This window comes from Cetorhinus maximus, chromosome 2 (assembly GCF_964194155.1).
Source record: "Cetorhinus maximus chromosome 2, sCetMax3.hap1.1, whole genome shotgun sequence".
Taxonomy (NCBI): Eukaryota; Metazoa; Chordata; class Chondrichthyes; order Lamniformes; family Cetorhinidae; genus Cetorhinus; species Cetorhinus maximus.
Genome location: NC_135880.1, coordinates 216,976,379 through 217,003,250, shown reverse-complemented (window position 1 = coordinate 217,003,250; position 26,872 = coordinate 216,976,379). Strand labels below are relative to the sequence as shown.

General features: G+C 44.8%; 2 protein-coding genes across 4 annotated transcripts in view; one reads left to right on the top strand and one right to left on the bottom strand.

Annotated features, from left to right (window-relative positions):
* The window catches only part of slc37a4a (solute carrier family 37 member 4a), a 33,506-nt gene extending 16,330 nt beyond the window's left edge, over window positions 1-17,176 (top strand). For all 3 annotated transcript variants that reach the window (XM_078532535.1, XM_078532551.1, XM_078532543.1), the window contains exons 5-9: window positions 3,654-3,812; window positions 5,003-5,088; window positions 7,485-7,598; window positions 10,781-10,919; window positions 12,740-17,176. In XM_078532535.1, coding sequence (XP_078388661.1) covers window positions 3,654-3,812; window positions 5,003-5,088; window positions 7,485-7,598; window positions 10,781-10,919; window positions 12,740-12,906 — 665 coding nt within the window. In that variant the 3' untranslated portion in view covers window positions 12,907-17,176. The remainder of the gene's footprint in view (window positions 1-3,653; window positions 3,813-5,002; window positions 5,089-7,484; window positions 7,599-10,780; window positions 10,920-12,739) is intronic.
* Window positions 17,177-18,641: 1,465 nt separating this feature from the next.
* LOC144670044 (E3 ubiquitin-protein ligase DZIP3-like) overlaps window positions 18,642-26,872 on the bottom strand; it is an 83,931-nt gene continuing 75,700 nt past the window's right edge. The window contains exons 35-38 of the mRNA XM_078532403.1: window positions 26,600-26,726; window positions 25,457-25,609; window positions 21,950-22,036; window positions 18,642-19,163 (exon numbers count right to left, since the gene is read on the bottom strand). Of these exons, the coding sequence (XP_078388529.1) occupies window positions 19,083-19,163; window positions 21,950-22,036; window positions 25,457-25,609; window positions 26,600-26,726 (448 nt within the window). The 3' untranslated portion in view covers window positions 18,642-19,082. The remainder of the gene's footprint in view (window positions 19,164-21,949; window positions 22,037-25,456; window positions 25,610-26,599; window positions 26,727-26,872) is intronic.

Below are 26,872 nucleotides of genomic sequence, written 5' to 3'. Positions count from 1 at the left end.
GGAGCTGAGGAGAGATTAAATGACAAAGACGTCATGGACACAAGACAAAGGGAGCGGCAATGATAGCGTTAAAGAGTATGGCAGGTGTTCATAGTGGCTTAAAGGTCAGACAGCAGGATGTGTTAATAGAACAAGGGTCAGCAATTTTTGAATGCAAATCGTGAGAACAAGCTGCCGACTGGGCCCTTGATGGGGGACGGTGGTAGAAAAAAATCCAAATGGAGGACAGAGCTCATGATCTGAAGTTGTTGGACTCAATGCTAAGTCCAGAAGGCTGTCAAGTGCCTAACTGAAAGATGTGGTGCTGTTCCTCCAGTGTGCGTTGGGCTTCACTGGAACAATGCAGCAGGCCGAGGACAGAAATGTGGGCACGAGAGCAGGACGGTGAATTGAAATGGCGAGCGACACGACGGCCTGGGTCGTGCTTGTGGACTGAGCGAATGTTCTGCAAAGTAGTCACTCGGCCTGCATTTAGTCTCCCCAATGTAGAGGAGACCACGTTGTGAGCTGCAAACACAATAGATTAAATTGAAAGAAGTGCGAGTGAGGCACTGCTTCACCTGGAGGGAGTGTTTGGGGCCTTGGGTAGTGAGGAAGGGGGAAGTAAAGGAGCAGATGTTACACCTCCTGCAATTGCATGGGAAGGTGCTGTGGGAAGGTGATGAGATGGGTGATAGAAGAGTGGACCGGAGGGGACGGTCCCTTTGGAATGCTGACAGGGGAGGTGTGGGGACGATGTGTTTGGTGGTGGCAGGGCAGTGAATCTCAGCTGAGGAAGAAGGAAGACATTGTGGAAGGTAGCATCATCAGAACAGATACAATGGAGACGAAGAAATGGGAGAATGGGATAGAGTCATTATAGGAAGCAGGGTGTGAGGAGGTGTAATTGAGGTAGCTGTGGGAATCGGTGGGCTTGTAATGATTACTGTTAGACAGTCTGCCACCAGAAATGGAGACAGAGAAGTCAAGGAAGGGGGCTGTTGGAGATGGACCATGTGAAGGTGAAAAAGGGGTGGAAATTGGAAGCAAAATTGATAAATTTTTCCAGATCCAGACACGGAGCGGCACCAATTGTCATCGAAGTACCAGAGAAAGAGTTGTGGGAGGGGGCCTGAGTAGGACTGGAACAAGGAATGTTCCACATACTCCACAAAAAGACAGGCATGACCTGGGCTCATGGGGTACCCATAGCCGCACCTTTTATTTGAGGAAAGTGAGACAAGTTAAAGGAGAAATTGTTCAGAGAGAACAAGTTCAACCAGGCGGAGGAGGGTGGTGGTGGACGGGGATTGTTCAGGCCTCTGTTCAAGGAAGAAGCGGAGAGCCCTCAGACCATCCTGATGGAGGATGGGGTGTATAGAGATTGGGCGTCCATGGTGAAGAAGAGGCAGTTAGGGCCAGGAAACTGGAAATTGTTAGAATGGCATAGGGCATCAGAGGAATTACGAATATAGGTGGAAAGAGACTGGACAAGAAGAGAAAAAATAGAGCCAAGGTAGAAAGAAATGAGTGCAGTGGGGCAGGAACAGACTGAAACGATGGGTCTACCAGGACAGTCCTGTTTGTGGATTTTGGAAAGGGGGCAAAAACGGGCCATGTGGGGTTGGGGGGGTGTATGGGGTTGGAGGCTGTGGAGGGAAGATCTCCAGAGGAGATGAGGTCAGTGACTGTGTTGGAAACAATGGCTTGATATTTGGTGTGGGATCATGGTTCAGGGGGAGGTAGGAAGAAGTGTCTGAGAATTGGCGCTCAGCCTCTACAAGGTAAAGGTCAGTCAACAACAGCATCACCGTTGTCAGCAGGTTTGAAAACACAGTCAGGGTCCAGCTCAAACTTACTGAAGGAGTGTGTGTTTCATTTTGTCTTTTGTTACAGTGCCCCTTTAAGGAGCTGTCAGTTTAATTATTTCATATGTTAATTAGCTTTTTTTTTGTTCCATCGGTTTACTCAAAAGAGATGAAGACAGACCGGCCTTGAGGAGTCTGGTTCCATGGGTACATAGATTGAGGTTGCAGCCCTTTATGATTATCTGAAGGGGCTGTTCCTCAGGTTTTGGCTGCACTTCAGCCCCAGACTCCTGATCTTTGGCCACCCGGTGTGAAAGGGGAGGGGGGGTTGGCAGGCAGGGCAGAGGATCTTCTTGTTAGCCTGTTGCCTGGACTTGGCCAAGTCGGCCATTAACAGGCAGCGGGTGGTTGAGGGGGTCGTCCAACCCGACTGTCTGCCTCTCTTCCGTGGCTATGTTCACGCCCGGTTGTCCCTGGAGAGGGAGCACGCGGTGTCCGCTGATATGCTTGAGACCCTTCCGCAAATGCTGTGTAGCGCTGGGGCTGGATTGCATCATCAGCCTCAAATGGCATTTTAATTTGATTAGTTAAGTTTCCTTTAAAGTTTGCCTTTTGTTACAGTGCCCCTTTTAGGGGCTGTCAATTTAATTAGTTCATTTGTTAATTAATTTTATTTTTCTTCCATTGGCTTACTCAAAAGAGTATAAAGAGAGACTGCTTGGACACTGGGTTGGTTGGTAGGTAGCAGACATATGTAATGCTGCATTCTGTAAATAAACCTATTATCAAGAAAAGCATTACGGTCTAGTTTCATACTTCAACTTGCTTGATAACGCCTTTCTGCCTGTTGCTGGGTGAGTGTTGGCCAGACCTGCAGTCCCTCATTGGAAAGATCCTTTCTCGTGAGCAGTCCAGGCAACCAACACAGAATAGAGAGTGGAATCCATCCTTGAATCTTCTCTGCACAGCCGAGTACTAGGTTGGGCATTGCGTTTACCCATTGCGCCATCAGGGGAGCTTGATCGCTTTTTTCTTAAACTATTAACCTTTGACTTCAAGTAGCGGCGACACAGACAGGCAGCTGGAAGGAGGTGGCGGAGGTGACTATGAAAGTGGTTTGGGGTGGGCAATGAGCCAGCAGCAAGTGGCCAACCGATAGGATGCAGACCTTAATACTTCACTGAACAAAATATTGTGTGGGACGGGATACGAGGCAGAAGTTAGTGGCTGAAAGCTAAGTTGCTGAGGATGCTGCTGAAGTCTGACTGGAATTGGAAGTTCTTTCCCAGTCGCTATGTGCTAACTTCAGAATTTAAAGCTCCTGGAGCTCCCTGATGGTTTGTCCGTAAATTTGCTGTCCAGTATCAAACTCAAAAGGGAAAATTACCTGTTAAGATCAGTAAGGATGGTGCTTTGTAGTCCTACTGTGCAGGTTAGTAAAGAGAATGTTTCCAACCTATGTTGCAAGCTTATCTCGACCAGGGTAATGGATGGGCGACTCCTCCCACCTTTCAAGGACCTAAGAGGGTTGGCAACCATGGACTTCCATTGGATTGGTCCATGATAATGGTTTGCAAAGTACTGCAGTAGCTTTCCGTTGCCTAACGGTCGGACTACAATTGAAAATTTTGACATGTTGATTCACAATGGTGAATGCTGATGTAAAAGCGAGACCAGAAAACCCTGGTTAAAAAAGTAAGTTTTGTGGGTGTGTCCAGTGTAAATACTTTAATTATGTAGTTTTTGTCAATTGCAAAGTATTCAAAGAAGAGCATGACTTGTTGGTGTCTTAATATTGCTGGTTAATAAATATTTCCGTTATTTACCATCTATTATCTATCTTTCCCCCCACCAACTTTGACACAGGATCTGTTGGAAATGAGAGTACTTTGAAGGAACTGCTGCTGACTCCATACTTGTGGGTGCTGAACTTTGGGTACCTGGTGGTGTTTGGTGTGAAGACCTGTTGCACTGACTGGGGGCAGCTCTTCCTCATTCAGGAGAAGGGACAAAGTGCACTGCTAGGTAAGGAGGTTGACAGACTGGGCAAATATCCTAAAAGGGATGGAATGTAAATCAACTGAAAGCAAGTAGGTGTCTTGCTGAATTTGGTCTTCCTCTCTTGTGTTTGATATAGAGATGACATGTAAGGAAGTGTAATATATCTCCTAAGTTTTCCCAGTTCCGATGAAAGGTCATCGACATGAAACGTTAATTCAGTTTCTCTCTCTGCAGATGCTGCCAGACCTGCTGAGAATTTCCCAGCATTTTCTGTTTTTATTTCAGGTCTCCAGCACTGGCAGTATTTTGCTTTTGCTCCCATTTGCCGGTGTTGTTTGAGGATGGAATGTTAGTCAGGAGCACCTGAACACATCCTTGGAATCCTTTAACCCACTACAAACGCGCCCCCCCCCCGCCCCCCCCCCCCCCCCCACACACTCCTGCCCCCCACAAAATAAAACAGCAGATGTGATCTGATATGGCACTTCTGTACATTGCAGCTTCGAACACTGTCCTGGAGTGAGCACCTTAAATTGTGAATTAAATTCTTGACGCACCGTTGCTACCTCCTCCCCACTGAACTGAGTGTGTTTGTGACATTTTATAATGTTAAAGGCGACATAGAAATGCAAGTTGCTGTTGTTGATGATGCATGGTAACTGATATAGGTCAACACACCCATCAGTTATAAAAATTACATAAACCCTACTTCCATTATTCTAGAATTAGTTGTTTTTAATTAATCAAGTCGCCCCCCCCCTCCAGGGCTATGGGCCAAGCGCTTGGAAAATAGGATTAGTGTAGTCAGATTTTTGTTGACCGGCATGGACACAATGGGCCGAATGGCCTCCTGTACTGTAAACGTCTATGAATCTATGAGTATGGAGTACTGGGACTCTTGTATTGACTCAAATGTCTGGTCGGATACTGAGCTGGACAGATTAGACAGCCCAGGTTTGATTCTTTGGTCTGGTCTGGGCTGGGCTGGCTGATCTCGAGCACAAGTCCCTCACTTCGATCTCAACAGCTCGGGACTAGACAAAGTGAAGAGCAGCTTGCGTCTTGGCTGGTTTTGTATTTTGACCCTTTCCCCGTGAAGCCATTTCTCGAGCCCCCCTCTCGATCAGCTCATTTGGTGCTGACAAGACGGAATCCTGGAGCCTCCTGACTTAATTACTTTTTAACCACTGTATATTATCGTTTGATGCTTGCAGGTAGCTCATTCATGAGCGCACTGGAGGTCGGTGGGCTGCTGGGTAGTATCGCGGCTGGCTATCTTTCGGACAGGGCTGTTGCTCGGGTAAGTATTTACAGACTTCTCATTGGACTGCTTTGGGTGGATGATTGGATTGTACTAGACGTCTGTAATATTCAACAATCCAAAATTGTATTTGCTATTTTTCATGGAGTATGGAATGGCAACAACGCACAAAGAAGCCATTCAGCCCTTCAAGTCTCTGCAAAAGCAACTCGGCAAGTCCCGCTCCCTCCTGCACCCTTTTCCTGTAGCTCTATATATTATTTTCCTGTTCGGCTGCTTCTCCAATTCCCGCTTGAGAGTCACGATTGAATGTGACTCCGCCACATTCTCGGGCAGCGTATTCCAGATCTAAACCACTCGCTGTTGATTTCAATTAAAAAAAAAAGTTTTGCCTCATGTCACCTCCGGTTCTTTTTGCCTGGAACCATTCCGGTGAATCTTCCCTGCACCTTCTCTCAAACATTCCCATCCTTCCTAAAGTGCCAGCATTAGAACCATAGAAAAGTTACGGCACAGAAAGAGGCCATTTGGCCCATCATATGGCCGAAAAAGAAAAAAATAAACTAGCTGCCCACTCTAAACCCCACCTTCCGGCACCTGCTCCTGTAGCCTTGCAGGTTACAGCACTTCAGGTGCAGATCCAAGTACCTTTCAAATGAGTTGAGGGTTTCCACCCCAGCCACCAAACCAGGCAGTGAATTCCAGACCCCCGTCACCTGCTGGGTGAAGGAGTTTTACCTCGTGTCCACTCTAATCCTTCTACCAATCACCTTAAATCTGTGCCCACTGGTAATTGACCACTCTGCTAGGGGAAACAGGTCTTTCCCGTCTACTCTATCTGGGCCCCTCATAATCTTGTACACCTCAATCAGGTCATCCCTCTGTCTCCTCAGTTCCAAGGAAGACAACCCCAGCCTCTCCAAAATTGAACGCCATATTCCCGTTGAGGCCTACTTATGAATGATCCTTTGCTGTTGGACATTTTATCACTTTGCTGGCTATTCCCACTAGACTTAAATGAATAATAAGATTATCCGCACATTCAAGGTTTTTGTCCTGGTAATGATGGCTTAACAGTTTGAACTAATGAAAGTGAGTTACTGTGGAGGGAACAGAGCTAGCTGGAGTGAGCTCAGTAGGTTCCACATCACTATCGTTGTATCTCTTGGACAGTTGTAGTTGATGGAGTCATTCCCCAGCGGACTAGTTCCTTAGCTCTTCCCCCCACCCCCACCCCATATTATCAGGTGTGTATACACTATGAACAGCAGGCGGTATGATTGTGATCCCTTTCTGGTAGGCCAGAGTTAACGTTTCAGGTTGATGGATGATGTCAGCCAAAACAGCATCGATCTAAGATGTTATCTCTCTGTTTTTCCCCCTGCTGATGCTGTCTGACGCACCAAGTGTTTCCAGCATTTTCTATTTTTGTTTTGCATTTCAGATTATCAGCATCTGCAGCATTTCACTTTTGCCCTCATTTAATGTGTTGTCAGGTTGTGCATTAATCTGTACTGTGCATTTCACATCTTGCGTGTTTTGTTTAGAATGACTGCACCTTAAGGACTGGCAGTCCTGAGATTTGGGCTGGAATTTTATCCGCCCCACACCCCAATTAAGGGCCGCCTCCTGTCCCAAATGTAGTCCCACTGCACGTGCCTGCAGCACCCCCAACCTCATCCCTGTCGAATCCTAACCCCGGTGCCCTTGCTGGGGCCTGTCAGTCTGGCCTGGTGAAACCCTGGACTTGCCTTTAAGTCCGAGTCCATGGCCTCTCTCTTCGGAGACTCCCTGTGGTTCCAGCAGCGGCTACCACTCCTGGCGGCGCTGCTGGGACTGGAGATCTGCCAGTTATCGGAGGAGGGACTTTCTCCCTGATAGGGGTGCAAGTCCCACGGCAAACCAGTTAATTACCTGACGACCGTTAAATCACTGTGGGTCGACCTGGCCAAGAGGAAGCGGGATCATCCCTGGCTTTTCAATTGATTGGAAAGGCCGCTGCTTCTGTATAAAGTTGAGCCAGTTGAGCCCAAAATACTGAAATGAAAATTTACTCTCTAAGGAAGAAGGGTCCTTGTATGAAATCGTACCCAGTCATCAGTTAGCTTAGGTCTCTGAAACTATGATACATTGGTACTAAATTCTGAGTCCTACAGTCAGGCCTTCAGGGTGGCTGGTAAGGAAACTGGTGTAGTAGGTGAGGTTAAATACACATTGTTGTAATGTTGTCGGGTGAGCTTTACTCTTTATTTGTTTGTTACATTACTTCAGCCAAGAATGTTTGCTGGTGACATGGTACCAAAAGTTATTAAATGTTTCATATTGAGCAGTTTTATCAAATCTATTGTGTTTTAAAAAGGGGGCATTCCTCTCTTTCATAAATAAACAAAATACTTTCCAAAAAAAACCTGTAGCTTCTGCCAATCTCTTCCCAGAAAGGTCTTCGAAGTCATGGGAATCCTCGACATGGACTTTTGCTCTCCATGATGGCAGGAATGGCTGTATCATTGTATCTCTTCAGAGTCACAGTAACTACAGAGTCTACCAAGGTAACTAGAATAGAGTTTGATTCTTGGTCCTTTTCCTGACGAACATAAAGTATAAGGTTTGTCCCTGGTGTTGTGGACGTCTGAGGTTTCTCCCACTCTTTGGTGAACCGTGGCGTGGGATGGTCTGGTGGAGTTTTTGTGACTGGCATCTGTGATTCTGATGGGCACGTTAAACTATTCTATCTCTTCTGCCTGACCATTCGGAGCCTCTTGCATGCATGCAGTTCCATTTAGTGCCCTTGTTGATTGAACCCACCCAGCAGGGACACGGAATGCGGAGATGATGGGCAGCCCTCAGATTCAAACTTCTGGCCCTTGTGTTGAATCGGATTTGGCTCAAACTTCAGTAGATTCTGATTCTTCCTGTTTCAGTATTCACATGGACTGCTTCCTTACCCACACCACCCCCCACCCAACTCCCAAAATCTACTGTGTCCCTTGTGTGATTAAAATCTGGTGATATCGGGGGAATATGATGTTGTGGCGATAACAGAGACCTGGATCAGGAAGGGTAGGACTGGGCACTAAATATTCCTGGATATAACCTGTTCAGGAAATTTATAGAAGGAAAGAAAGGAGGAGGGATGGCAGTGTGAATTTAAGGATAATATTACAGTGCTGGAAAGGGCAGGTTGAGGAAGCAGTTAAAAATGCAAGAAGTTATGGTGAAACTTTATAAAACAACTGTAATATTGTGCCCAATTCTGGGTACCGCACTCTAGGAAGAATGTGAAGGCATTAGAGCAGGTACAGAGAAGATTTACGAGAATAGTTCCAGGGATGAGGGGCATCAGTTACATGGATAGATTGGAGAAGAGAAGGTTGAGAGGAGATTTTATGGAAGTATTCAAAATCATGAAGGGTCAGGACAGATTAGATAGGGAAAAACTGCTCCCATTGGTGGAAGAGCTGAGAACCAGAGGGCACAGATTGAAGATGAATAGCAAAGGAAGCAAAGTGAACATGAGGAAAAGCCTTTTTATGCAGCAAGTGCAAGACCAAACAGCCCGCTTGATCGGCACCCCTTCCACAAACGTTTACTCCCTCCACCACCGACACAGTAGGAGCAGTGTGTACCATCTACAAGATGCACTGCAGTAACTCACCAAGCACCTTCCAAACCCATGACCACTACCATCCAGAAGGACAAGGGCAGCAGACATATGGGAACACCACGAATGCAAGTTCCCCTCCAAGCCACTCACCATCCTGACTTTGAAATATATCACTGATCCTTCACTATCGCTGGGTCAAAATCCTGGAACTGCCTCCCTAACAGCACTGTGGGTGTACCTACACCACAGGGCCTGCAGCAGTTCAAGAAGGCAGCTCACCATCCCCTTCTCAAGGGCAATTGGGGATGGGCAATGAATGGTGGCCTAGCCAGCGACGCCCATATCCCATGAGCGAATATTTTAAAAAGTGGTTGGAGTTTGGAATTCACTGCCTGAGAGTGTGGTGGAAGCAGAATCAGTTGTGGCTTTCAAAAGGGAATTGCAGAATTATCTAAAGAGGAAAGCAGGGCTATGTGGAAAAGGGAGGGGTGTGGGACTAGCTGCGTTGCTCTTACAAAGAGCCTGCACAGACTCAAAGGGCCTGTGCTGTAAACATTGTATGATTCTGTGCGTGACTAAATCACATGAGCACAATTTCTTGTGAAAAGTTATTTTGCTGTGCTCATCATTGCCTATCTGTGATGTTTTTCCTCTATTTCCTCAGGATACTGAGCTCTGGACATTAATCTCCTTGCCTCTGACTCAAATCACCAACTTCACTGAAGATGAGGTCTCTCTCTTGCTCTCTTCTCCCTTGTGGTCGCTTGCTCCCTCTGCCTTGCCTGTCCTTTTTCTCTGTGCATCCATTTCTAAGTCCTTGTTACATTCATCTTTTAATATCTGCAGAAACCTGTTTGGACAAACATTCCTTCAAAGCTTACAATGAATGATTGCATGTTCATAGCAGTGAGTTGTGGTTCTGTACTTTACTGTAAATGTGTAAAATGCTATATTATAGAATTTCTTTCAAAAGTTGATGCAACTTGAAAATGTGAGGAATTTTTTTTAAAAGTACAGAAGATTCAAACGTGTGACTCGCCTCTTGACTCCCCTCAGCCTTTTCACCAGCTACAAGGCTGTCAGGAGTGTGATGAACACTCTCTCCACTTGCCTGGATGAGTGCAGCTCCAACTACGCTCAAGAAGCTGGACACCGTCCAGGACAATGCAGCCTACTTAACAGCAGTCCATCCACCGCCTTAAACATTCACTTCCTCCACCACTAGCACGTAGTGGCAGCAGCATACACCATCTACATTCTACAAGATGCACTGCAGTAACTTGCCAAGACTCCTTCAACACCACCTTCCACCCTGTGACCTCTACCACCTCGAAGGACAAGGGCAGCAGAGGCATGGGAACACCACTGCCTGCAAGTTCCTCTCCAAGTCACACAGTATCCTGACTTAGAACCATATCTTCAGTTTTCTGGGTCAAAATCCTGGAACTCCCTTCCTAACAGCACTGTGGGTGTACCTACAACACATGGACTGCAGGGATTTTAAGATTGCTCTCAAGGTGGTTGTGAGCTATTAGGGATGGGGCAACAAATGCTGGCCTTGCCAGTGATGCCCTCATCCCATGAATGAATAAATAAAAATTTAAAAATCCAAATACTGCAACTCAAATGGTCTCTATTGTGATCATTTTTGTTTTGTTTAAGCCCCACCAAAATGACACCCTGTCTCCTACAAGGATAGTCAAGTTAATTTCTGTCCTTTCTTGGCACTTTCTGACCATTTTGCAACAATAATACTGCCACGGTAGCATAATTAAATAGAAAGTAGTTACTTGGCAGTAGCTGGTATACACCCAAATCTGCATAATTCACCACCTAGGAGGACAAGGGTGGCAGGTGAAACTCAAAGTCACGCCGCTCTGACATGAACACATATCGCCATTCCTTCATTGTTGCTGGGTTAGAATTGTGGAACGTTTCACTGAACAGCACAAGGAGCACTGTCACCACATGGACTGCAGCTGTTCCACCATCTTCAAGGGCAACTAGGAATGGGCAATATATGGTGGCTTTACCAATGATGCCTATATCCTCCATGTATTTTTAAAAAAATATTCAGACTGTACAATCTTTTTACACTTTTTTAAACTCCCTTCTCTTTCTTCCTAGCTATGGATTCTATCCTTGGGAACCATTTTTGGCTTTTGTTCTTATGGGCCAATCGCATTGTTTGGAGTGATAGCCAATGAATCTGCACCGTCTAACCTTTCTGGGACATCTCATGCTATCGTGGCTTTGATGGCAAATGGTAAGTTATGAACAGAAATGTAGCTAAATGGTGACAGGCAGCTTCAATCTTTATCCAGGGGAACCTGACATGGTCAACACTGTCTTTTTCCATAGGCACCCAATTTAGATTTCTGTTGCAGAGTTGAAGGTTTAATATTGCCTTTCTGAATGGGGAGTGGAGCACTTTTTAGAGGCATGAATAAATTTCCAAAGGGTTTTCAGCGCATCTCCCCCCACCGCCTCCCCCATCTGAACTTCAGAAGAGTCTTGGAAGTGCTGGGAGAACCAAATGGATGAGCTGGAGAATCCCTGCATAAATTCATCCATTCGGTGTCAACACATCCTGCCGGGATGCAGTATAATTAAAGCTCTCGAGTTCCCCAATCCGCTCTCTTGTTTTTGTATTTTCATATACACGCCCTCCCACTGTGACTGCCAATTTGGGGCAGGAACAAAATAAGTCCAAATTCGATTCTAAACTTGGGAATCCTGTAACGCCAGTTTTCTCCAGGGATGATACTTTCAAACATATGTTCTTCAAGGGAGTGCAGGCAAGGCCGTGAGTGTAGTTCCTCGCACAGTTACCTCCTGATCTCAGCTGGGAGATGCACTGTGAAAGCCAAGCCAATTGCTCAGAGGGAAACATCAAAGTCCTTCACTCCAGACCATACTTGGACAGCCAGAGGGATTTGGGCATTCTACCAATGACTGGTAAGGGTGACAGTGTCCACACTCCCTCTGCTGGCTGTAACTGTGGACAGCCTTAACCCAGTTAACTGGGCAGGGGTCCAAATACTCAACGGCTAACAATTTGTTACTAAATGAGCAATCTCAGACTGGCTATAGAGATGGCCGATGGAGTAAATTAACAACGAATCTCACTTTGGATCGCAGGCTGCCCGTGAGGCTGCATAATGTTGGGGGGGAGGGTAGAGGAAGTTTTACTACGAGGAGGATTTATCCCCTCGTCGGGCAGGCAGGCCCGGGAGCCGCCGCAAAACGGACCGCCGCCCACGATTGGGCCCCGCCCACCATTTCACGCTGGCCAATTATCGACCAGCCAGCATGAAGGATGTGCTGAAACGCTCAGCGCTGCCGGGGTGGGGGTTGGGAGGAGAGCGAGTGCAAAAGTCTGCGCATGCGTTGGGGAGCGCGCACTGAAAGCTCCCTGAAGGCAGGGAGCTGCCTCAGGGAACTGAAGAATTTAAAATACAACAATAAACATTTCACCGGTGATATAAACATGTCCCCACATGTGACTCAGTCACATGAAGAGGGACATGTAAAAAAGGATGTTTTTTTTTTCAGTAACCATTGGAAACCTCACCTGGACCGCGGATGAGATTTCATAAAAAATGTAAAGGCCGCCCGGGCCTATTCGCCCGCCCACCCACCAACCGAACAGTTGAGCAGGTGGCAAAAAATACAAATTAGTTAATTGCTTAAAAGCCTAAATAGGCCTCTTAATTGTCGGCGGGAGCACTGCCGCCTCTCGCGCGTGTGCCCACCGATCGAGAGCACGTGTTGATGTCACGACGATCGCCCGACGTCATCACGCACTGTTTCACTTCCGTTCGGGTCGGGCACGAGACGATAAGTTCTGCCCCGTGCGTCTGGCTGTGTTGTATCTGATCTGCCTGACTTCATGAACATACACACGTAAGGTACCAAAAATTTTAAAGCTCCATCTGCATCATTAACTACTCGATTAGCGCGCTCATTCAACAGGGGAGGGTGGCGCTGGCTGAAAATGAAAGCGTTTAATAGATTTTGTGGGAATGCGTAGCTCGAAGCTTCTCCTCCATCGTTGACAATCCTCTTCTGTCCTGTGTCCTGCAGTGGGAGGTTTCCTGGCTGGCTTCCCCTTCAGTTCGATTGCCAAGAATTACAGCTGGGACATGGCGTTCTGGATAGCGGAGGTCACCTGTGCCGTCACCACTGTGGCCTTTTTCCTGCTGAGGAACATCCGGACCAAGATGGGCCGCCTTCCCAAGAAGGAAGACTGAAGATTCCGGAACACTCATCCAGTAGAGAGCATGCTGCTTTGATCATATTGGTAAAGGCCCATTAGCGAATGCCGTTCTGATCACACCATTACTGAGAGTCACTATTCAGCCAATCCCAGCACAAAATTCCCCTTTCCGAATCCCGTCCAAACCGGGTGTCACAAACACCTTGGCCCTTATTTATGCTGCAAGGTTCAGTTATTTTAACCAAGAGTTCAAAATTTATTCCGTTTCTGTGCTGTGGGGTTCTGTGGCCTGGAGAATTTCATTCAACTTCACACCAGGGATGACGTTGTTTCTTCCTGTAGTTCGCTCTTGGTTTGGTTGGTCGTGGTGGCTGGCCCCTATTTTATCGGAGTTACACAACTCTGCACGAGAATTGATGGTGAATAATGCATTAATTTTTCTTTTTCAGGCGCTCGTGTGAAATCTAGTCTAACTCCACAGAGTACCAGAATGTATCACTAGCCAGAGAGCAGCAGGGAGAGAGAAGAGCAGCAAGGGAGGGGGAATACAATTATCCTAGCTGGATCTCCATAGAAGCACATCACCCGTTGCCATAGTACTACTTAGAAGACTTCCCACATCTAGTAATGCAGGGAGACAGACCAAGCACGTGCTTACGTCTGTGTTCATGTCTTGTTTTCCTGCAGCAGGTCGCCAATCTGTAGCTTGAGGTGTGTCACTGCACATCAAACACAGTTGACCAGGAGTGTCTCCCACTCTTATTGCCTCCCATAGGCATGTTGGAAGGATTTGCAGGTTGACAATCAACCTGTTTGGCCACATTATGAAAATAGCTTCCATGGCCATCAAGTCCTGGAGTGGGACTCTGGCTCAAAGGCAGGGATGTTACCCACTGCGCTCCAGCACAGGACCTCCTCCCCACAGCGCTGCCATTGTTTAAAAATATATCCTCCAGTTGTTAACTCCAGTAATTTTTTCCCCCCACTTTGGCAAACCCAACAGACTTGGAATTTCTTGGAATAAAAATAGAAAATGTTGGAAAAACTCAACCGGTCTGGCAGCATCTGTGGAGAGAGAAAAAGTTAATGTTTCGAGTCCATTATGACTCATGAGTTCCAAAGAGGGGTCATATTGGGCTCAAAACGTTAACTCTGTTTCTCTCTCCACAGATGCTTGAAGACCTTCTGAGTTTTTCCAGCACTTTTTTTTATTTTAGATTTCCAGCATCCGCAGTATTTTGCTTTTCCCAACAATCTTGGAGTTTGCTGATCAGATAAAAGACTTTTATATTTATATAATGTCTTTCAGGATGTCCCAAAATACTTTACAGCCAATGAAGTACTTTTCAACAGTAGTCACTATTGTAATGTAGGATCATGTGATCATATCTGCAAGGGTAAAAGGTCCGCAATAAGATTATATAACCATGCACTGATGTGCATTGTTAGGCATCTATCCATGTCTTTGATTGGTACAATTAAGATTTTCTAATTAATCCCAAAAGTAATAGATGTCTTAAAATCAGCAAGAATTTAACGTGAGCCATTGCATTATCATCAATCTGATACGAATATATGGACCAGGAGCAGGAGTAGGCCATTCAGCCCCTCAAGCCTGCTCTGCTAATTAATAAGATCATGGCTGATCTAATAGTAACCTGAAATCTGCATCCCCTTACCTTTGCTAACTTATCGTCCCCTTGCTTACCAAGAATCTATGCACCTCTGCCTTAAAAATATTCAAAGACTCTGCTTCCACCACCTTTTCAGGAAGAGTGTTCCAAAGACTCACGACCCTCAGTGAAAAAATTTCACCTCATCTGTTTTAAATGGGCGACCCCTTATTTTTAAACGGTGACCCCTAGTTCTAGGTGCTCCCACAAGAGGAAACATCTCCACATCCACCCTGTCAAGGCCCCTCAGGATCTTGTATGTTTCAATCAAGCCGCCCCTTACTCTTCTAAACTCCAGCAGATACAAGCCTAGTCTGCCCAACCTTACCTCATAAGACAACCCGCCCATTCCAGCTATTAGTCTAGTAAACCTACTCTGAACTGATATGGGCAGAGAAGAACCTATCTTGTATTTGTGTGGATCACATGATGTAATCTTCAGGAGCGGTATCCCAGGGTTGTTTGTTGTACCTTGTATATTTTATTAATGGTCTTTGATCAGAACACCCACTGACACACGGCAGCTTAGCAACTCTCAGTAGTGCGTGGAACAGAAGTAATTTGAGCTCAGCTGGTGAGCCATTACCCATGTGATAAGACAGCAGCTTGCTATTGGTGAGTTTTCCCTTTCATTAACAGTCCCATTCTCAGTCTACTCCTGGTCTGCAAGTGGACAGATTTTAATAACCCTTCTCCCATCTAATTGGAGAAGTGAACTCATCGATCATATCCTGTTCTTCTTACTGTTCAACTATCTTAAAGAACCAAAAACATTGTCTATTTCATTGCTTCAATTTAGGTCTTGTACCGAGAGGTGTCATCAGCAATATAGGTGAATCCTGCAAAGTAACTTACTGAAGAGAGCGTGTTTACATTGGGATTATACTTGGATTAGGACTGATTTATGAGAACAGTGCATTGGAGTAACATGCTTGGCTCAAAATTGTCACATTAATGGCTTAGTGAAATAAATGCAGTCAAGAAACACCTGACAAACACGGGAAGAGTTTAAACACTAGTTGTAATCATTGTAGATAACTGGCATTTCAACAACGGCTAGAGGTTATCCAATGCCGTGTAGTCAGTCTATATTGATTTGGAATAAATGAAGCTCCATTCACATCATGTTACTTCATTTTGCCCCATATTTAACAAGCTTTTCCTTTTCACATGGTACCGATTAGCGCACTGTTCTGTGTAGAGGAGAGAGGTTAGATGTTCTCCTCAAAGCTGCTGTCAATGGTATGCTTGTGTTATACATTTAGCAGTGAAGAGCAGCACACAGTGACTCATCTTGCAATGCTTTCTCACTGTTAAACAGTTGAGCTTCTATCCTGCAGCCATTGCTAATGGACAATATTGAGGCTGATGGGGAGAAATTCTGGCCTCAATGCTGGGCCTAACTCTCCAGGGCACAAAAGAATGGGAGTGCTGGGGTACCAGAGTCATGAATGCCAATTGCTCACTGTACAGAGACAGTCTCTCAAATTTATCTTGCTACAGTTGAATGTATTTTTTCCAAACACTACTTACACTAAAGATTTGGGAGTGGTGGGAAAGAGTCTCAAATCCTGTTGTGTTATGGTGTCTTAGCAATAACTGGAAGGAGATACTTATGCTTCACAATTTGAATTTCCACTTTAATGTAATTAATCTAACTCTCAAATGCTGACCCTCGTTGTGCTTAACTCTTAAGTTATGCTTGATTAGCAAAAGAATCAGTGTTTTAATGAATGAAAATGTGATGGTTTAAGTTTTTTAATAGTCTTAGATTTATGTATTAAACGGTATCAGGAAACGGAAGGAGCCCCGTGTCTTGAGAGTAATAGAACAGCTGCTGTTACAATAGGTGTAATTACTTAAAAATATCTCAAGTCCTTTTACTATATTGAGGTATAAAAGATGGTACAGATTCAAAAACGGCTTTTTAAAATCATTCTATGTGAATAGCAACCAGTAACTTTATTTTAAACATACAAGAAAACCAGCTCATATTTGATTGTGGCTTGCTGTCTCCTATGAGTGGGAGAGAAGGTGCCAATGGATATATAGTAATCTATTCAGCAAAGACGGTGAGAAGCGTCAGAACTAATAGCCTTTACTGAGGCTCCAAGAACAGAGCTAATTGAACTTTACTTTTAAAACTTTTTTGAAGCTCAGACTGCCATATAAATCAGGTACGGTTATAGGGTGCTGGAAACTGCATTCTGAATCTCAGAGCTACTTACTGCTCTTGGAGCACCTGCAGACTTGGGTCACCTCTGCATAGAATGGAAACCAGCTGTACATTGTCACTGGAGTATAGGATGAAAAAATACCCCGCCCCCCAATGCTACAGGACTATGAAATCTATTTGCAACAACTTTGGACACTGCAACTTATACTGTTCAAGTTGCCAATACCAGTTCAACATGACAAATCTGTTGTGTAAGAAAATGTCCCAGTGACTCTGTTTTGGACCCAATGCACTAGAATAAAAAACCACTATTGTTTAGACTGGATGTCATTATAAATTCTGTCTTTTTATATTCAGCACTTAAGCTGAAGTATTGAGTAACTTTTATAGGATAAAAATTTATGTGACAATGTACTGAGTATCAAACAATATATTAAAAAGCTTTTATAATGAAACAGGTACATATGTGTATGGTATTTCTACCTCCACGTGAATGTTTTTTTTAAAGAAATTTGTGCTCATCAGGGTGTTGAGGAATGGAATATTTTTCCCTTTTGAGGTTCCCAGTGTCAGCAACAAGCACTCAGTTCACGCCTTGTACTATTAGATGCAAAGTTGCCAAAAGCATCATTCATATCTATGTTATCTCTAAACTTGACTATTCCCATCCACTCCTGGCTGGTATCCCAAATTTTGCCCTCTGAACTTGAGGTCATTCAAAACTCTGCTGCCCATGTCTTAACTCTCACCAAGTGCTGCTACCCTATCAACTCTGTGCTCACTGACTTGCGTTGGCATCTGGTAAAGCAACATCTTGATTTTAAAATTCTCATCCCTGTTTTCAAATCCCTCCATTGCCTCACCCTTCCCTATCTCTGTAATCTCCAGCCCCACAACCATCCAAGATCTCTCCACTCAATGAATTCTTGCCTATTGACCATCCCCAATTTTAATCGCTCCACCATTGGTGGCCGTGCCTTCCGCTGCTTGGAATTTCCTCCCTAAATGTCTCTATCTTCCTTTCCTTCTTAAAACCTACCTCTTTGACCAAGGTTTTGGTCATTTGACCTAACACTCCCTAATGTGGCTCAGTATCATATTTTGTTTTATAGTGCTCTTTTGGAACATTTTGTTATGTTAAAGGTATTACGTACATGTTGATGAGTGAAACAGCCTCGATTATGCCCCAGTGTGTCTCCCACTCCCATATCTTCAGCAGAACAGCCTCCAATCCACTGATAATGGCATTTTTTCATTCATTACACAAGTGGTGTCCAACCTGTGTCTTTTCCAAGCTTGCCAATGAATAATAAATTTGGGACAGCTTTGCAATCTTACGGAGGGGAGACTCATCACAAAAGGGGTTCTCCTTTACACTGCTGCAGATGGCAACTGTCCACTCAGCACATGATGTGTAGTGGGGGTAAAGAGAGATCAGGGCCCTCCCCTGTCCAAGGGAAACTGGTCTAATCTAAGCAGCTAGTTCACATCATGGATTCTCCCTATTCACTGCTGATAGTGCAAAGCAGCAGAAGGTAGTAGTTTAACTTAACTGAAATCATATTGTTCTGTTTTTAGCACAAGGGCAACAACATGTTGGAACAACCACATCACGCTGAACAGCAGGCCTTGCTGGTGCAGTGTCCTCCTCAGTGGACACACTATAGAATGTAGTTTGTCCATCTCCTTCTGATTCCTCATGCAGTCGGTGCCTAAGCCCCGCTGGCGTACCCCAGATCCCAAACACAAGCAAAACAGATTCCCCACAGAAAGGGGGAAACAAAAAAACATCCCTGAAAAATAATGCCCCCTCTTCCTGCTCAAACTTGCACCTCCCCCACCCAGGCTAACAGTGAGGAAAAGCTGAAAACAAAGTCCCTTTGTCGGAATGGAGAATTGAAAACAAAACTCTTTGGTATTCCAGAAGGTTCTTTTTAAGAAAGCAATTCTATGGCCAGCATTATAAGTTCAATGCAATACTCAGCCGACACCAATGCTCAAGACGATCTTTATATTTTTTTTTAATTGCAAATGATTACAACCCCTCCCGGTACTTTTTAAAGTGTGCGCCAATAGCACGGTCAAGAAATCAGCGTACCGTTCACAAAATAATCTTTCCGGGTTGTGACGCCAGCTTTGATTAGAACTTGTCAATGAATTCGTTTGAAAGCCAGGATGCCACAGTTATCCCGGGAACCCCAAAGTCACCGTCCCAACAAAAGCGGGATGTTGTACCGTGCACACTCCTGTCCTGTAACCGCGCCACGCAAGAGGCTTCACTTCACTGAAGCAAAAAGCCCAGCTATCGGATTCCCGGTGGGTCAGCCTGTGGACAAGGGTCACAGATTCCAGTTCACGCGGTTAGGATTGCGAGAAGGAGGTCGCGAAGCTGAGTGTACAACTTGGGCAGCTCTTCTGCTCCTTCAGCCACAAAGAGATGCACTGTATTCGAGAAGAGATGCAGGGAGAGAAAAAAAAAACGCAATGAGGAGAAAAAAAAACGTGTACAGTACTTGAACACTATTTACAACACAGAAACGGGCCATTCAGCCCATCATGTAGAATAGGAGATAATTATCTGAGAAGCCTGTAGGGAGGGAGAGCACACATGGTAAAGGATACAGGTTCGAAGGATCTCATTGAATGGGAGGGGCTGAACAACCAAGCGGCCCACTTTATTACTTTTTGAAAAGAAACTTAGAAATCTTTTTTTTTAAAATCCTCCATCTGTCTCAAAGACACTGATACTTTTTCTGGTGTTTAATGGATACCGGTAGCCCGAGGTTATCATGGCCCGTTGGCCACTCTTTGAGGGTGAGCTCAGACACTGGGCATTGCCAATTAGACCATGAAGAGCTTAAGGGCCGAGTCTGATCCTATTCTTCTTCGAAACCGCATGCGTGCTTCTCCTAGAGAGGGTCACTGGTTCAGTCAGCAGCAGCGGGAACCCTGGCAGCATAATGGGTACAGACGGCAATGGTTAATGAGAATACCAGACTTGGCAATGACCTTGGGACTTTCCTGATTTGCATGACATTGCTGTACCCCAGGTGACCATTTTGACTTAATCAGCTTAACACGGCCCTCCCTCCAGGGGGAGGTGGCCATCAGCCACATGCTTTTGAACCACTCAGTAGGGTTGCCAACCCTCCAGGATTGCCCTGGAGTCTCGAGGAATTGAAGATCAATCTCCAGGACAATCCTGGAGAAAGATCATTGGGGCATTAAAAAAGATTGTTTTTCTGTCATTTTCTTTGAACATTTCTCTTTACCAGACACAAAAATATTGAAAATGGGCAGGGGTGGGGAGGCTGTTTGGCTGCCAGTCAAGCATCATCCAAATGGGTATTGAGTCTTTTTGCTTTCTCATTGGTGTAGGAAGGAAGTGCGTCATAAGGATGGATGCGTTGGCTGACTAATGGTTGGAGCGTGGGGTTCAAGTCATGGGATAAAACCTCCAGGAATACATTTAATCACAGTTGGCAACCCCATCAGTCAGTAAGAAGCCGGCATCCCGGACTTATAATCAGTTTTCAGTCATGAATTCCCTTTTAATGTGATCTTCTTTTGATTGCCATCATGTCAAGATCGTTTTTAATGCTACCATCAGTTTGAAGCACATTGACCACACAATAAGAAGATTTGAACATGGAAGCACTGTTCCCTCCTCTCACATAGGAGTTGTTTCACCACTATCCTCAGTTGTATGTCGTTTAAATCCATTATCTTGAGTATTCTGATGTCTTGGATCCATATGGTCTAGGAGGTCAAGGGTTTGATTCCTGGTGTGGCAAAGCCCTGGTTGAACGACACCTAGAGTACAGTAGACCTGGAGTACCGAGATCAGTTCTGGGCACCACACCTTAGGAAGGATATATAGGCCTCGGAGAGAGCGCAGCATAGATTTACCAGAATTATACCTGCACCCCAAGGGTTAAATTAAAGGGAGAGATTACACAAACTAGGGTTTTATTCCCAGGAATTTAGCAGGTTAAGGGGTGATTTGTTTAAAATTTTCAAGATATTAAAGGGGAAAGTTAAGATAATGAGAGAGAAACCATTTCTGTGGTTTGGGGAGTCTAGACTAGGGGGGGCCATGGCAAAAGATTAAGCCAGACCTTTCAGCAGTGAAGTTAGGAAACACTTCTACACACAAAAGGTGGTGAAAGTTTGGAACTCTTTCCTGCAAATGACAATAGATGCTCAAATCAATTTTAAATCTGAGGTTGATAGGTTTTTGGTATCCAAATGTATTAAGGGGTATGGGAAAAGACAGGTGTGTAGAGTTAGGTCACAGTTCAGCCATGATCTCACTGAATGGTAGAACATTGAGCTATTTACCCTTGAGGGGTAAATAGCCTCTCCCTGTTCCCACTGTCCTATGGTCTGTGTTGGGTTAGTTACCTCAGTTTGGTGAAAGGGGTGGGCATATTGGTAGCACCATGGTTCCGGCATCTTCCATATCCGGAAGGGGAACAACTAATGTTTCCACTCACGATCACTACACAGTGACTAGGGCTGCCTACTGTGATTAAATGTACTCCTGGGGCAGAATTTTAAGGCCCTGTTTCGGCGGGGACGGGGCCGTAAGATGCGGCGAGCCCATTATAAACCCCATTGATTTGAGCGGGAACGTAAAATCCCGCTGCCGTAAAATTCTGCCCCTGAAGGTTTCATCGTACGACCTTCCCCCACGCTCCAGCCATTATCCAGCCAACATATCCATCCTTGTGACGCACTGCCTTCCTACTCCAATTGGAAAGCAAAAAGGCTGATTATCCAATTACATGATGCTTGATTGCCAGCCAAACAGCCATTTCTTTTCCCCCATTTTCAATATTTTTATATCTGGCAAAGAGAAATGTTTAAAGAAAATGACAAAAAGAAAATCCTATATTTTTTTAAGCCAGCCCTATGATTTTCTTCATGATTGCACAGCAGTGTCCTGGAGATTGATCTTCAGTTCCTGGAGACTCCTGACCAACCCTGCAGGGTTGGCAACCCTAAAAATGAGCCTATGCTGTAAAGGGTATACCTATGGAGGTGAGGACTAACTGGACTGTGATGCTATCCAGAGTTGAACAGCCCAGCACAAAAGCTCGCACAACAAATGGCCAGTTCATTCCTGTATCCATCCTACATGATCCACTCAGAGGGTCAGCACCTACAGGAGAGGCGAGGACGGGGAGGAGGAAAATTAAAAAGTCAAAAGAAGCAAAATCCTTTACCTCTCTGTGGTACTTGTGTCCACATTTCATCACAAAGAGACGACTGGTGGTCAGTTCCTCCTGGCAAATCACACAGGGATCTTCATCCTCAGAAAAAGCAAGAAGAGTGTGAGGCAAGCAGCTGACAGGTGATTCACACCACCAAAGGACAAAAGCGGCATCACGCTAATCTCAGCACGGGAGGCCATTCAGCCCATCGTACCCATTCTAACCCTACACTGGAGTTGGCTAATCACCCATCCTAGCTCTTTACCCATTCTCTTTAATACATTCTGTGCCATTATCCAGGCATTCTGATTAATTTGGCTTCCACAGCCGCTTGTCATAATGCATTCTATATCTAATAAGCATTTATGCCTAAAGAGTTCTTCTAATATATAAAAAATTCTTCTAATCTCCTCTTTTATCCATCTAATGTTAATCTGGAGTTTTTGCCTCATGTTCACTTAGCAACCAATCGAAATAATATTTTGCTATTTAAATTATTCAAACACTTTTATTATGTCTCCCTTTAGCCTCCCGCCTTCTGAATACAGCCTCATTTTTCCAGATCCCTCATTATAATATATCCTCTCATCACCCTGTTATTATCCTAATGAAACTGTTTTCCATCATTTCCATGGCTACACTATCCTTATTTGCGTTAAACTACATATAATAATTCAACAGGTACTAACTCCTTGCTCTTTTATTCAACAGCCTTGAACAAAAACACAAAACGCAACTTTCCCTTTTAATGTTAAAAACTGGTCTAGCGGCATCTGTGGCGAGAGAATGGATGTTTTCGTGAATGGAAAGCGGTTTCCAGTGGTGTTCCAGCCAGTGTTGGGGCCCTTGCTGTTTGTTGTATATGTTAGTGATTTGGACTAGGAGGCATGATCAGGAAATTTGCAGGTGACACAAAAATTGGCTGTGTAGTTGATAATGAAGAGGATAGCTGTTGTCTCCAGAATGATATCAAAGGTTTGGTTGAGTGGGCGGAAAAGTAGCAAATGGAATTCAATCCGGGAAAGTGTGAGGGAATGAATTTGTGGAGGGGAAACAAAGCAAGGGAATACTCAATAAACGGGAGGATATTGAGGGGGGGTTGAGGAAGTGAGAGACCTTGGTGTGCATGTCCACAGGTCCCTGAAGGTGGCAGGACAGGTGGATAAGATGGTAAAGAAAGCACATGAAACGCTTTCCTTTACCGGACAAAGTACTGAATACAAAAGCAGGGATGTAATGGTGGAACTGTATAAAACGCTGGTTAGGCCTCAGCTGGAATTTTGTACACAGTTCTGGTCACCACGTTACAGTAAAGACGCAATTGTTCTGGAGAGAGTACAGAATAGCTTTACAAGAATGTTGCAAGGCTTGAAAATTGTAGCGATGAGGAAAGATTGGGTGAGCTAGGGTTGTTTTCCTTGGAAGGAGGCAGCTGAGGGATGACCTGATTGAGGTGTACAAAATTATGAGGGGCCTAGATAGCGTCGACAGGGAGGACCTGTTTCCCCAAGCTGAGGGGTCAGTTACCATGGGGCATAGATTTAAAGTGATTGGTAGAAGGATTTGAGGAGTCATGAGGAAAAACCTTTTCACCCAGAGGTTGGAGGGTGTCTGGAATTCACTGCCTGAATTGGTGGTTGAGGCTGAAACGCTCAACTCATTTAAAAGGTACCTGGATCTGCACCTGAAGTGCTGTTAACTGCAACAGTACGCACCAGGTGCTGAAAAGTGGGATTAAAAATGAGCGGTTTGGTTCTTTTTTCTCTTTTTATGGCCAGTGCAGGCACGATGGGCTAAATGGCCTCTTTCTTTCTTTTTCATTCATTCATTCATGGGATGTGGGGTTCGCTGGCTGGGCCAGCATTTATTGCCCATCCCTAGCTGCCCTTGAGAAGGTGGTGGTGAGCTGCCTTCTTGAACCGCTGCAGTCCATGTGGTGTAGGTACACCCACAGTGCTGTTAGGGAGGGAGTTCCAGGATTTAGACCCAGCGACTGTGAAGGAATGGCATTATATTTCCAAGTCAGGATGGTGAGTGACTTGGAGTGGAACTTTCAGGTGGTGGTGTTCCCATCTATTGCTGCCCTTGTCCTTCTAGATAGTTGTGTTCGTAGGTTTGGAAGGTGCTGTCTAAGGAGCCCTGGTGAATTCCTGCAGTGCATCTTGTAGATGGTACACACTGCTGCCACAATGCATCGGTGGTAGAGGGAGTGAATGTTTGTGGATTTGGTGTCAAGCAAGCGGGTTGCTTTATCCTGGACAGTGTCAAGCTTCTTGAGTGCTGTGGGAGCATCCAGGCAAGTGGGGAGTATTCCATCACATTCTTGACTTGTGCCTTGTAGATGGTGGACAGGCTTTGGGGAGTCAGGAGGTGAGTTACTCATCGCAGGATTCCTAGCCTCTGACCTGCTCTTGTAGCCACAGTATTTATATGGCTAGTCCAGTTCAGTTTCTGGTCAATGGTAACCCCCAGGATGTTGATAGTGGGGGATTCAGTGATGGAATGTCAAGGGGCGATGGTTAGATTCTCCCTTGTTGGAGATGGTCATTACCTGGCACTTGTGTGGCGCGGGTGTTATTTGGCACTTGTCAGCCCAAGATTGGATATTGTCCGGGTCTTGCTGCATTTGGACATGGACTGCTTCAGTATCTGAGGAGTTGCAAATGGTGCTGAGCATTGTGCAATCATCAGCGAACATCCCCACTTCTGACCTTATGATAGAAGGAAGGTCATTGATGAAGCAGCTGAAGATGTTTGGGCCGAGGATGCCGTGACCTATGATTCTGTGGTTCTAGGATTCTAGAAATCGAGTTAACGTTTCAAGTTGATGACCTTTCACCAGAGCTGTTCTGCTGAAAGGTCACTGACTTCAAATGTTAATTCGGTTTCTCCCTCCGCAGATGCTGCCAGACCTGCTGAATATTTCCAGCATTTTCTGTTTTTATTTCAGATCTCCAGCATCTGCAGTATTTTGCTTTTTGCATTACCCTTCTAAGGGTCTGTTCCAGCTGCAATCCTGCGTTTAAAGCTCTGTGTCTCTCTTCCTCCATGTCATTGAGGTGTTTGGCATTTAGTTAATATTTGCAAATTCTGCTCTAATCTCCCCAAATGTACAACTTAACGTTTGTCTAAGTTGAACTATCTTTGTCAAAGTCGACCCTCTCTCACCTAGTTAGCTATCCCCTCCTGCATGCTTCCTCAAAGATTACCATTCCCCTAATTTGAAGGCATGGCAATTTTCTGATATTTGTCCTCATTGTTGATGTACATTATTAGTTTAATCTTTACAAAGAAGTAAGGGGCACTGTCTGGCACGATGAGTCGGCACAACACCTCTCACAGAGACAATTGCTGCACACACTTATGGAATGAAAAACCTCTCTCTCTGCTGGCGACTTTGGCTTGTTTCAATTTGGTCACTTTTAACCCATTTTCAAGTGGACACATACCTATAGCCTTTCTCAGAAAGACCAGCTGACTGACACATGCACAAACACACGGCAAATGTGAGAGGAATACCTGGAGGCCAGGTTCAGTACCGACTCCGCTCTGATGTGACAAACCCATCGTAAATCCTTGCCGATTCATAAGGGAATCCGGTGTAACGTTTCTCCATGTTGTTGAAGGTAACATTGGATCAGCGGGCAGGTTCGAATAGTCTAGATTTGTGTTCTGTGGGAAAACAAAACCATAAACCACATCATCTTTAATCCCATCCTGAGAACCCAAATTTAAAAAAAAAATACTTCTCGGTAAGGAGATCCATTAACCTGCATTTCAATCTAGTTAACTTGACATATCTATCTGAATTCATTCTGGTTAGCCAAAATGAAACCTAAATTGACACTCAGTCTTGAGCTTGCCTCACGTATTAGTCTCAGTGTGATGGGATTTTCCTCACTCCTCCTGATAAGGGTGTGGTGTACAACACCAGATAAATCCTGTATGAAAGATGCGATATGACTCTCTTATCCCCTCACCCCACCCTGGCTGAGACCCTGACTGTTTCCTTCTAAACAGGAAACAACCTGAATACCAAAAACTTGATCCCGCTCATTCATTTACAGATGGAAGAAAGATCAACAGATGTGTAAATGGTTCTTTAAACCATTTTACACAGGACCACTGCCTGACTAAGATTCATAAAGTCAGGGACTCAAAATTATCTTTTATGCTTTCTAGGGGAATATTTAACAAAAAGAAAAAGCTTTACATTTATACACTGCCTTTCACTGAACATAAGTTACAACAAAGGAGGGTTTGAAGAATGATTTCAGGCTGGTTCTATAGGGGATGGATAATTCTCTCCATCAATTTACCTCACAAGCAGTAAAGGTGCAAGTTACCCTCCACACTTCCGTAAGTCAAACCAAATAAAAGTACAGTACTCAAATTCTCGATGAGTTTAGCATGCTTTGTAAATACAATAGAGCACCAATTAAATGTGCAAAATAAGGCCTGATCATCAATAAAACTAGGGGGCACTTTACAACCAAATCAACTTGCCATTTTTACTCTTTCTAATAGGACGGCTTCAGCTAACACTGGTCCAAATGCAGAATTATTGCAGCAAGACACACCTGCATGCTATGTCTGAGTCCCTTGGCATATTCAAATAATCTAAAAGACAGTAATAGCATAAAACGGTTCCTAAACACTTACACCAAAGAGTGGCTGATGGTTTTTGATAAGGACTGATACGTGACTGATGATTTGTTCAAAGGACAGCCCAGACAATGAGTTATTGTTCATCGCGCGGACCTGCCGTAGAAAGATGATCATTGTATCCCTGCCAAAAAACATTACAGAACATTAGGCCAGACTGACGATTGGAGTGTACGAGGCTGCTTCGACTAGAAATACTCAATGCTCTCCACATCCATTTCAGAGAGACGTCAAACAACTGTGTAATGGACCTCACACTATATTTTTATG